Source organism: Leucopleurus acutus (genome assembly GCF_964270905.1).
Source record: "Leucopleurus acutus genome assembly, chromosome: 12".
NCBI classification, from domain to species: domain Eukaryota; kingdom Metazoa; phylum Chordata; class Mammalia; order Artiodactyla; family Delphinidae; genus Leucopleurus; species Leucopleurus acutus.
Genome location: NC_139154.1, coordinates 79590029 through 79602340, shown reverse-complemented (window position 1 = coordinate 79602340; position 12312 = coordinate 79590029). Strand labels below are relative to the sequence as shown.

At 34.3% G+C, this 12312-nt stretch overlaps 1 protein-coding gene across 3 annotated transcripts in view; it reads right to left on the bottom strand.

The window, feature by feature from the left end:
* Window positions 1-12312, bottom strand: part of SANBR (SANT and BTB domain regulator of CSR) — a 67060-nt gene that overhangs the window by 43879 nt on the left and 10869 nt on the right. For all 3 annotated transcript variants that reach the window (XM_082851257.1, XM_082851259.1, XM_082851258.1), the window contains exons 3-7: window positions 10990-11176; window positions 10074-10167; window positions 7583-7821; window positions 4587-4645; window positions 2988-3148 (exon numbers count right to left, since the gene is read on the bottom strand). In XM_082851257.1, coding sequence (XP_082707383.1) covers window positions 2988-3148; window positions 4587-4645; window positions 7583-7821; window positions 10074-10167; window positions 10990-11176 — 740 coding nt within the window. The remainder of the gene's footprint in view (window positions 1-2987; window positions 3149-4586; window positions 4646-7582; window positions 7822-10073; window positions 10168-10989; window positions 11177-12312) is intronic.

The following is a 12312-nucleotide window of genomic DNA, read 5'->3' as shown; positions in this document are numbered from 1 at the left end:
GAAAATAAGACTAATAAATCCTTCGAGAGCCCTTCCTTGGGAATTTATAATAAATATTTAGTGTTCTAAGTAAATAAACCTACTAATGAGAACTGCCTGATCAAGAATCCATTTTCACAAGAAAAATGAGACAGATGGATATCTAACCCTCTTTCAGTCCTTTGTTAAGGAATATTCAAGACCGAGGATTTTGGAAATTTAACAATCCTGGGTCTATCAATAATTTGGTATGTGCTCTTTGGCAACTTAACATCTTTGAACCTTATTTTCTTCCTCTATGAAATGGGGCTAGTAACTTCAAATGCATAAGATTTTATGAGGGTTAAATGAGATAGTCTTTTAAAGAGTGCCAGACAGTATTAAACATTCAATAAATGTTAATACTTTATTACTATGCATAATATAATAATGTTCTGCATGAACTTTAAGTCTTCTAAGTATGTCATTAATTCCAAGTGTACACCCTGACTGTCTCCATTTTCTTTCAAGTAATGACTGCTATTAAAGGCCAATCTGGATTTAGGATCCTGATTCCATTTTCAAGTATTTAGCTCTTGGATAATTCCCCTGTGTCTCATTCCCCTTAAGGACTAAACTCTTAGATAATTCCCTGCACTATCAATTTCTCCCACTATAAGGAATCATCCTGATCAGCATATATAAATATAATCTAGTATCTCCCTTCTTAAAAAAAAAATCATTTCTTAAGCCTACCTATCTATAATAGCTACTGCTGAATTTTTCTGCAATCATTCAGAGCAAAACATCTGGAAAAAAGTTGTTTAAATCCAACTGGCCACATTTCTGTTCTCATCTTACCCTACAGGGTAGCAGCATTCCACACATTTGACCACTTAATCACTTCCTCCTTTTTGAAACCCTCTTTCCTTTTGCCTTCCCTTTGACCCCCTAGCTCCTCCTTCTCAGGCTCCTCACTGGCTCCTCCCTTGTTGAACCTCCAAATGTTGGACAGTCTTTATCAATACTCTCTTGCTAACAATTAGAAAATAAAATAAATAAAAATAGCTTTTACAATAGCACCAAAAAATTCAAATGCCTAGGAATAAATTTAGTTAAAAAAGGAAAAGTATCTCTCACTAAAAACTATAAAACATTGCTAAAATAAGTGGAGGGTTATACCGTGTTCATGAACTGAAAGACTCAATATTATTAAGATGTCTCTTTCCAAATCTACAGGTTGAATATTAACCCTCAAATCTGCAGGGTTGTGTGTGTGTATGAGAGGGAAAGAAGAGAAAATGGGCAGGTTGATTATAAAATTCATATGGAAATGCAAAGTATACAAAATGACCAAGACAGGGCTTCCCTGGTGGTGCAGTGGATGAGAGTCCGCCTGCCGATGTGGGGGACACGGGTTCATGCCCAGGTCTGGGAAGATCCCACATCCCGCGGAGCGGCTAGGCCCCTGAGCCATGGCCGCTGAGCCTGTGCGTCCAGAGCCTGTGCTCCGCAAGGGGAGAGGCCACAACAGTGACAAGCCCGTGTACCGCAAAAAAAAAAAAAAAAGGACCAAGACATCAATCTTGAAGGAAGGCAAAGCTGGAGAATTCAGATTACTAGATACCAAAAAACATTAGAAACCTACTGTACTTAAGACAGTGTGCTACTGATAAAAGTACAGACAAAGAAATGAACAGAACAAAATGGAGAATTCAGAAAGAGACCTCACACGTATAGTCTCCTGATTTACAGTAAAGGTGCCACTGCAATTCAGGGGAGAGCATATGGTATTGCTAGGAAATCTCATTCACTTCCATGGTTTCAAACCTCACCTACTCTTATATTTCTATTTTAAGCCCTGACCTCTGACCTAAACTTCAGACTTACATATCCAACTATCTCCTTGCCATCCTACCTGTGTGTCCAAGAAGTATATTAAATATATTAAATAATCTTAACAAGACCCAAACCCATCTCCTGATTCCCCTCACCCCAGTCATTGCCCTCTCTATTAATGAAACTAGCACACTTAGTTGCTCAACCTTAAAACCTAGTAATTATCCTAAAATACTTTCTCTCTTGCCACATCATTCCATTTGAAAATCTGTCAAATCTTTCAATTAACATATTCTGAATCCATCTACTTCCTTCAAGCTCCCCTGCCTCCACTCTAGTCCAAAGCCTTTCATCTCTCACTAGACTGCTGCACTAGACTTCTAACAGGTCTTGCTTCTTATATTCTTATAGTCTATTCTCCACACAGAATAGACTGAGCTCTTAAAAACAAATCAGATCATGCCGCTCCTCTGCTTCCATTCCACCTAGAATAAAGTATACACTCCTTGCTATGACTTAAACAGCCCCTAAGTGCTGCTGACCTCATCTCATATCACTCTTCCCCTTTATACTAAGGCCTGTCTTAATAATTTTTAACATAATTCACCACCACAATCTGCTTATATGTGTCTTATTCAGAGTAACCAATTTAATTACTAATTTTTACCTGAGCCACTGGCTCAGGATATATTTTACTTCATTTAAAATAAAATGGAGGGCTTCCCTGGTGGCGCAGTGGTTGAGAGTCCACCTGTCGATGCAGGGGACGTGGGTTCGTGCCCCGGTCCGGGAAGATCCCACATGCCGTGGAGCGGCTAGGCCCGTGAGCCATGGCTGCTGAGCCTGCGTGTCCGGAGCCTGTGCTCCACAACGGGAGAGGCCACAACAGTGAGAGGCCCGCGTACCGCAAAAAAAAAAAAATAAAATAAAATGGAAACAGATTTCTAAATATATTCTAAATATAGAATTTTTACTAAAATGAAATAGAAATAATACATTTCTTCTAATAGGAACATTACTTTTAAAATTAAATTTAGGGACTTCCCTGGTGATCCAATGTTAAGACTCTGTGCTTCCATTGCAGGGGGTGCAGGTTCGATCCATGGTCAGGGGACTAAGACCCACATGCCGTGCGGTGCCACCAAAAGTTTTAAAAAAATAAATAAATTAAATTAAAATTTAAAAATTACCTCCTAAACTTATCTTTCTTGTCCTTTAAATCATCAATTTCACTGTGTGTGAATAGATCAGCTATACGTGTAAGAAGATTTGCATTAATACAATTCATGTTGCATGGGGTAGCTACTATGGCATTCATATTTTTGTGGCAATACTGAATACATTGTTCAACCTAAACAAAAAACACAATAGAAAATGAATATTGAAGACAGTAGCATAAAGGATAATGTCATATCAATACTTTTCAAAGATAAGATTCATTAAAAGCCTAATCCATGTATTGTTACACAATAACTTAGTTCTGCCTATTTGGGTTAATCTACACTGTTCCAAAGTGGTCTAGCAGGTCAAATTTGTACAAACATAGCTAGAAAAATAATTTTCACACTTCTTAGAATATTTCAAACGATAATGTAATGAACATCTTTCATGACTGTGGCAGATATAAATTTTAGTCCACAAACTCAAGGGTACAAGATATGTGACTTCCTATAACTAAACTTAGTGATAATTTTAAGCCTCCGTTTCTCTGAGTGGCAGAAACACAGTTTCAGTCACCTCAGGGTTTTCTCAGTTGTGCTGTGCTTGCTCTCTGACTTTCTTCCCCTTTCTTCACTGTGAGGTGCATTTATTTACTTTTTGAGGTAGATTTGGGTTTTGGGGAAAAACAGCAACGGTTAATTATGCATTCTTCTAAATATTTTGCTATGGCATAAAAATCATCCTTTAGGGCTTAGATTTCAAAAATCAAAACTCAGAGACTCTTTTAGTCTCTGCTTTTTTTCTATAACCCTCCCCTGAAGCAATAAATACCAACAACTGAAAGGAGAGGGACTAAGGAGTACAAAGAATACAGGGAACTAATAAAACTTCAAACAAATAAACTTCACATCTGTTAACACAGCAAAGGGGTATTTTGCTCTGCTTAGTTTTACCAGAGGTTAAAAGCAAATATTCATTTAAATGTTAATTTAAACCACAAAAAACATATAAAAAACATTTGAACAATAAAGAAATTTATTAAATAAAAGGAAAAAGAAGAAAAACAAATATACTTAATGTTACAGCTTGATATGTATATATTATGCTTTTATGTTTTATCAACTATTCTTAAACAACAGACATGAGCATGTGGTTTACACATACAAAATTACATTTTTTAGTAGTTGGGTATTTGTTCTTAATTCGCTGAACTATAAATGAAAGACACAAATAAGTAAAACATGCTTAAACCAATTACTTTAATAGTAAAACAAATATATTCCAATTAATTTTCATTTAATTTGGTTTCAGAGCAAAATCCCTTTTGGGGTAAAATTAATTCTGTTTAGTTTCACCTAATGCAACAGCTAATTCCTCCCTTGAGGATAAATTGTTTGTTTTATAGGCATCACATACTAATGATACATAGTAGCCTTAACAATAGCCTTCCCAATAGAACAAAGTACCTCCAAACACCAGCAGTTTATTCTAATGAATCACACTCTTGAATTAACAACTACTTCAGGAAGATGTCTTAGAATTTTCTAGATACTTGAAGGAAACATCAAGTTATATGTTAAATCAAGTATGGGTGAATAGAAGAGCTTGAATCTCTTATTAATACTTACTAATGAATCCATTTTCAAAAATTCTGAAGAAATAAGAATTGAAATGACATTTCCTGGCTCTAAAAAAAGAAAGAGAGAAAAATTAAATTCTCCTTTGGATTTGTACCTCAATCTCCTTAGAACAGGCCCTTCTCACCTTAAAAGAGGATGTTACTTTAATAAGAACAATTTAATAAAACCTCACTATGGCTTATATACATGAAAGAAAGAAAATGCAATGTTAAAACTTACAGTATAGAGAAAATGCATAGTAAATTTGCCTTGGAATTAGACTCATATCAAGTAAAAAGACTCCAGCTAAAGATATGATATATGCAAACTCCTCCTTAACTAAACCAGGGAAAAAGACAATTAAAGTTGTGAATATAACTCATCACACAAAAATGACAGTGAAGCTACTTCAAATGTGGTTCAAATGATTGTTATGAACAAATACTTAATTTAAAAGATTCTGAAAGATAATATAAAATTTACTATTGCAGAAATGCAAAATTACTTCCTAAAGGCAGACTTCGGAGGCACAACCAGGGAAAGGGGGATGCCGGCTGATGCTATCTATCATTTTAGTAAAACATCTTCAGTCATCTCCCATGAGGTATATTCTTAAGAAAAAGAAAAAAACTGTGATTTTTACCATTATAGTACTAAGACAATCCTCCTAAATAACGGACTATGCAGGCAATGATTAAAATAAGTAATCCCAATCTTTCCTTAAGTAACAATTCTAGATTAAAGGTTCTCAAAGAGCAATGGTAAAGGGAGGAAGGAGCTGGTGAAAAAGTTCCTCAGGAAAATATAATACAACCCATTCCAATTAAGACACAAGGTCTGGATTATCAGCAATTTAATTAAGAATTTTGGTAGTTTTCCTAGTTAGAATAAAGATTGCTTTTATAAAAGCTTACATTTGTAGCCACTGATTTAATGTCCAAGATTACAGAGACACCAGTTTTGCACCACTTTTTTAACCTGTACTATGTTCTTAAACATACTAGATCAAACAGTAATTTTTTTCTCTCTACGTATTTTGATTTTTATTTCACACATACATATCTGCATGGTCTGGAATCTCTGGGCTCTGACTGGTTGAAAATTTTGAGTTAGCAATTTTGTAATTTTAAGGACCATTAGAAACCTTTTTTATTAATTTGGTCACAAAAATGTATTAAATTATGAACTTCCTCAGAAGACTTCTTATATACTGTCAGTATAGGTTTATTTACTAACAAGAGTCTAGAAATATTTTGCTACTACTGTAAATTGCAATTCTCGTGCACAGAAAGACTTCATTAAACCACCAGTGTGATTTCCTATACAAGTCAATGCCCCAAAAAGATTACTTAATAATTAGTCTTCTGATCCTCTAGAACACTGGTTCTCAAACTTTTGCTCTCGAGACCCCTTTAAAAAAATCTTAAAAACTGAAATTCCTGGAGAGCTTTTGTTTATGTGGGTTATATCTATCAGAATTTACCATATTGGAAATTAAAACAGAAATTTTAAAAAAATATTCATTTAAAAATAATGAACTAATTACATATTAACATATTTTATGAAAAATAACTATATTTTCCAATAGAAACAAAAAATAGGTGAAAATAACACTGTGACATTTTTTTATAAATCTCTTCAATGTATGACTTAAGGGAAGACAGCTAGATTCTCTTGTATCTGTTTCCACATTGAATTTGTGAGTAGTCTTTCTTAAAGGTTAGTTGCAATGGGAATTGAAATCATATCAATGAACTTTTCCTATTCTGCTATCTCAAATCCACTGATTTATCTTGTACTTTGAGTGGACCTTCAACCCATGCATGATTTTTTTTAACATCATGCATTGGTCATTAGGAAGATATTGGTTCACTGAGTTATGCAAATCTTCCAAATGTTGAAACATTTCATTGCACAATACACACACAAAATCTCACCAGTCTCATCAGAAACATCTTTAAATATTGAGGAACTGTCAAGCACATGCAAGCAGATACAAGTTTTCCAATACTCTAAGTCTCACTTGAAAGCTTGAATTTTATCATTGGCAACAAATATTGTTAGTTGTTTCCCTTTAATTGACTGGCTCATTGAATTCATTTTCAAGAAAATATTTGTCTGGGGAGTTCCCTGGTGGCCTACTGGTTAGGATTCTGGGCTTTCACTGTCGTGGCCTGGGTTCAATCCCTGGTCAGGGAACTGAGATCCTGCAAGCTGCATGGTGTGGCCAAAAAAAAAAAAAAAAAAGGGAGAGAGAGAAAGAAAATATCTGCCAAATGCCTAAGTCTGAATAACCATAACTTGTCAGCCATTCTTCCAAGTAAAAATGGTTTCGTAAAAAAGCAGCTAGTTTGCAACTCAAGCAACTGTACAAATAAATGCTTTTCCTTCAGACAGCCATCATACTTTGGTGTGCAGCAGGAATGCACTTCCTGTGTCATTACACAGAATATCAAAACGATGTATACTCAAGAGTCAAGAGTTAATAAAATTAGTAATTTTTACTGCCTCACCAAGGATATTCTTAAGTGAAAATGTTTTTTTGTTTTCTTTTTTCCTATGAGCACATGGTGTTGAAGAACACAGTGACCACTAAGACAGTGTGATGCTCCTTCCTTGATGTGTGCTAAAGCTCCAACAGTTTTATCCTCCATTACTTCTGCACCATCTGAACAAATGTCAACAGAGAGAAAGACAAGCAACATACTAGCATTATTAAGCAGATTCTCTTGACCTTGTGGATCCTCTAAAAGGATCTTTAGGACTCCAGTGGTCGGTCACTGTACCATACAGTGAAAATAGCTGATCTAGAGACCTGTCCATTTGCCATAAATTCACTATAATTGGCTTACAAAGGGTGAGGTATCAGTTTCCTAAAAGGTGATTACTAATCTGAGCATAAATACTAATGTTTGAACAATTTTCCACATTTCATGTTTGGCCTGAAGCAACTTCCAGCTGACACAAAAATTGCACTACAAAATAAGCAATAGATTGTCTTTTACCTAAAGTGGGCATCTCACAATCTTTATTCTCCTTAGTGTTCCTTTTAACATATTTTATCAACCAGTTGAAAATGTGAACGTCACAATGAACTGAAATGTCCACCTCTTCCCAGCGCTGGGCGTCCACAGATAAATATTCAGCAAAGTACTTCATTTCTGATATCAAAAGATCTCGTGGGCAAATAAAATCTTCTTTCAAGTTTTTTGCTTCATCACATACATGGATCACCATGTTTGGCCTTCATAAAAAATGTTACACAGAAATGAAATTATTAGAATTTTAGAAGAGGAGCCAATAATATTGACATTTATTGGAAGTATGAGAACAAGATATTTTTCAAGGTTTTAACCACACATCAGTTTTACAGGGTTTGACATTCAGAAGTTTTCATAAGTGTCTTGCTAACCTGATCTGTATCTGAAAATTGACTAATTTTAGTTAAGCTATTGATTTAATAAAACAAAAATATTTTTACCACAGAACTTATAATTTACAGGGTTTTAAATTTATTTTCAAATTATAAGTTAATTATAATGTTTTTAAAAATACCAATTCACAAAGAAAAATTAAATTATACATTCTAATTCTTGTGAGGAACATAAAACAGCACTTTTACATGGTAATGGGTATGGGATGGAGATATAGATTAAATACTAAAATTTTCTTACTATTAATAAATAGGAAAAACAGTTAAAATTATTCATTGAAGTGTCAAAAAATTAGCATAGCTACTTTATTATTTTTAACAGCAAGAAAGCTTGTTTCTAGGCATTCAATAAATATAAATTAGTAAATGTGGTTAAAAAATTCTTAAGACTACAACATGCTTATTTACATATTTAAAAAACAATTTAAGAATAAGTTTAGATGATGCATCAGAAAGATTGCTTCAAAAATTCTATACTCCTTGAATTTATATGCCCTTGAAAATTACATCACCACAAAAAGAAACACTAGTGTGATCCATAACTGCTTTCATGTCATTACAAAAGGAAGAGATTAGATAGGAAGTGACAGACTACCCTATAATATGAATTTAATGTGTGTTTAATTGAACTTCAAAAAATTTTAATACAGAGAAATTACATTTGAAACAAAACTGGCTACAGAAAAAGGATTAATAATCAATGCTCTGTCAAAGTCAAAGGAATTTAAGTAACTTTGCAAGTTGTTCTTTCAAAGAAATTGTGGTCAAAATATAAACAGGTAATGGCTGGTATAATGAAGTATGAAATTTCTGTGGCTTTTTGGGGCACAACATGAAATTAGATAATCCTAATTAATTTATCAGATAAATTTTTGTGCCATACCCAAAACCTAACAGTTAAAAATCTATGTGAGGGGGGCTTCCCTGCAGTCCAGTGGTTAAGACTCTGTGCTTACAATGCAGGGGGCGTGGGTTCAATCCCTGGTCAGGGAACTAAGCCACGTGGTACGGCCGAAAAAAAAAATCTATGTGAATAAACTAAAATTCACTAAACTATAAAAGGGTGAATTTTTTTATTGTGGTAAATACACATAACATAAAATTTGCCTTTTTTTTTTTTTTCGGTACGGGGTCTCCCACCGATGCGGCTCCCCCCGCCGCGGAGCACAGGCTCCGGACGCGCAGGCCCAGCGACCACAGCCCACGGGCCCATCCGCTCCGCGGCATGCGGGACCCTCCCGGACTCAGGGCACGAACCTGCATCCCCCGCATCGGCAGGTGGACTCCCAATCACTGTGCCACCAAGAAAGCCCCAAAATTTGCCATTTTTAAATGTACAGTTAACTGGCAGTAAGTGCACTCATACTGATGTGCAATTATCACCACCATCCATCTCCAGAACTTTTCAAAAGGATAAATGTTATGGTATGTGAATTATATATCAATAAAGCTGTTATAAAAAACTATCAGAACAGAAAATATACAAAGGAGCTTTTAGAGATGATGAAAATGTTCTTTATCTTCATTGGTTATATGGCTAAAACTCATCAAAGTGAATACTTAAATATGTGCAGTTTATTGTATATAAAATACACAAAACAATATAAAATTATCAAAACTTGCATTATATTGAAAGATGTATTTTAACTTTTAAATATTTCTACAATGAGTAATTGTATTCAAATAGTTCTAAAACACACATCCAGTTTCTTTAATAAAGTTGGAGAACTAATGGCAGAGACTTTTCTTTGGGTTTTAAAATTCACTTTTCAAAATTTTATGTTAATAGATGTTATTTCTAATACTTACAAGATGAAAATGAATTTTTAAAGTGGAAAACTGTTGTCCAATTTATAAGTTATATGAATAAGCCATACGTTTACCTATCAGGCAATTGTTTATAGTTCAACACATCAACTACCCTCATTTCAATTATTTCAGCAATTGCATAATGTGAAATTCCTAAATTACGGTAACTGATATATAAAATTAGCAATCATATTTTTATAACTTAAAGTTGATATTCATATTAAAGCTTATCTAGCAAAGAACCAGCCTCCTACCCTTCAGATTCTTCAGTCTTTTCTCCACCATTATGAGTAGTACAATTTTCACTTTCTGAAGAACAATTCCTTGTGGAAGCTATACTATGTCTTCCTTAAATACAGAAACAAACACATACAAAAACAAAGGGGGGAGGTTAGCATTTCTAACTGAGAATGGGTTTTTACTTATTGAATGGTTATACTATAAATTCATGGTTTCCAAGAGTACTTAAAGATGGTACTTTGTCAGGTGCCTTAATATTTCTAAAGGTATATGGAAAAAAACAGTACGAAAAAAGGATCACAAATTGCTAACATTACACTGAAGATTTAAAAAATACTAACATGGTGTGTAGGGATGGGGTCCAATTTTCAAAAGCCTACAATATAATTTTCTCTTCCTGAAGCAAATTTTTATATCAATACTCTGCTGCTGCTGAAATTAAAATAATTCACTACACTGAAGATTTCTAAAACCAGTTATTATTTCCAATGAAGTTGTGGAAAACATCACTTCTACACTGCTGCTATGTCATCTGAAGCTATTGCTGACTCCAATAGAGGGGAGCTGTAGCAAAGATAACATGAGAGGCAAGCAAGATTCTCCCAGTAAAAAAAAAAAAATTAAGTAAAAGGTACAGGTCAAATCCCTTTAAAATTTACAACATAACATAAATAGGCTAATGGACTGGAGTAGTAAATTTTGATAAAGTAAAAACCTTTTTTTGGTAATAGTGTTTGACCTGTATGTTAACATCTACACTTTTTTTTTTAAATACAGCAAAGACAAATTTCTAAAGCTCAGGAAAATACTAATAGATTTTTCTATTAATGTTTCTATTAGCCTTTAAATAAAGAAAAGTTGATGGGAATGCATAATATTTTGTAGAATTGTCATAAGGACAAGCACTGCATTTTGTTTTTAAAACCTTACCTGTTTTAGAAACTGCATCCTGACCAACTGGAGTCTCCTGAAATTCTCTTTGTGTGCCAAGAAGCGAGGATTTGATATACGTGGCTAAAGTTTCAACAGGACTCTCTCCAGCAGCCATGAAGGGACTACAGTGGTTGTCCACAGGTGAGCTTCCGCTGTTCTTCAGTTCATCAAACCTCTTTGCACACTGTAATGACATAAAGGAAGGAAATGCATGTCTGGGGGGTTTTAAATCATTTTTTATAAGTGAATATTAATCTCTTGGGTAACATCTAGAAAATTAGCGCACATTTCAATACATGAAAGCCTCTGACTTACTTTTTTTTTTAAATTCAGGGTAGTTCTTAAAAAAAATATGCTTTAACTCAAAGGCATAATGTACTTATGCTTTTGTAGAAAAATGAAGAATGCCTTTATCAACCATATTTCCCCACGGTCTACGTCTATCATCAGTTGATAATTTTAATAATTTAGTTAAAAACTTGGCTTTTATTTTCACACTGAATTTCCACCAGGAACAAGACCAAATTCTAACCTTCAAAGAAAAAAAAAAAAAAGTATCTGATTTGTGACACTAGATCTTCTTTATTAAAATAATGAGTCTTTGTTCTTACTAACAGTGAGGTTCACCATGCACAAAATACCGTAGTAACACTTCACGGCCACATATTTGGGCAGTTTGTTCTAGAACAGTGTTTTCCCTTAACCCATTGTTAGTCACGGAATCAATTTAGAAAAGCCCAGATTAGCAACTAAAAAAAAAGAAATAAAATACAATAGATTAGAAAATATCAAGAGTGCATTAAGCATAATAAGGCTAAGTAGTCCTTCACGAAAATGTCATTTCTAAGTGTGTACTATGTCACAACATAAAATGCCTTCCTTAATGTGGGTCTTGGTCAAACAACACTTCTATAGCATTCATGTTTAAATCTCCATCAGTAGCAACGTGGGTGGCAAATTGCATAGCAGACCAAGTAATCTGGGAGGTGCAAAAGGAGAAAAATATATATCACGTATACACGTATATGTTAAGTGAATAATGCATTGGGTATGTCATCATTCATTTATTACACAAAAATTTATCAAGTACCCACTAGATATTAAGCACCGTTTTCAGAAAAGATTGTTTACTAATAGTACTATAGTACTATTACTACAAAGAAATCCCTATTCAAGGCTTAGTCCTTTGAAAATGCATTTAAAAGACACATAAGTGTAGGACTTCCCTGGCGGTCCAGTGGTTAAGACTCCATGCTTCCACTGCAGGAGGCATGGGTTTGATCCCTGGTCAGGGAACTAAGATCCCACATGCTCCATGGT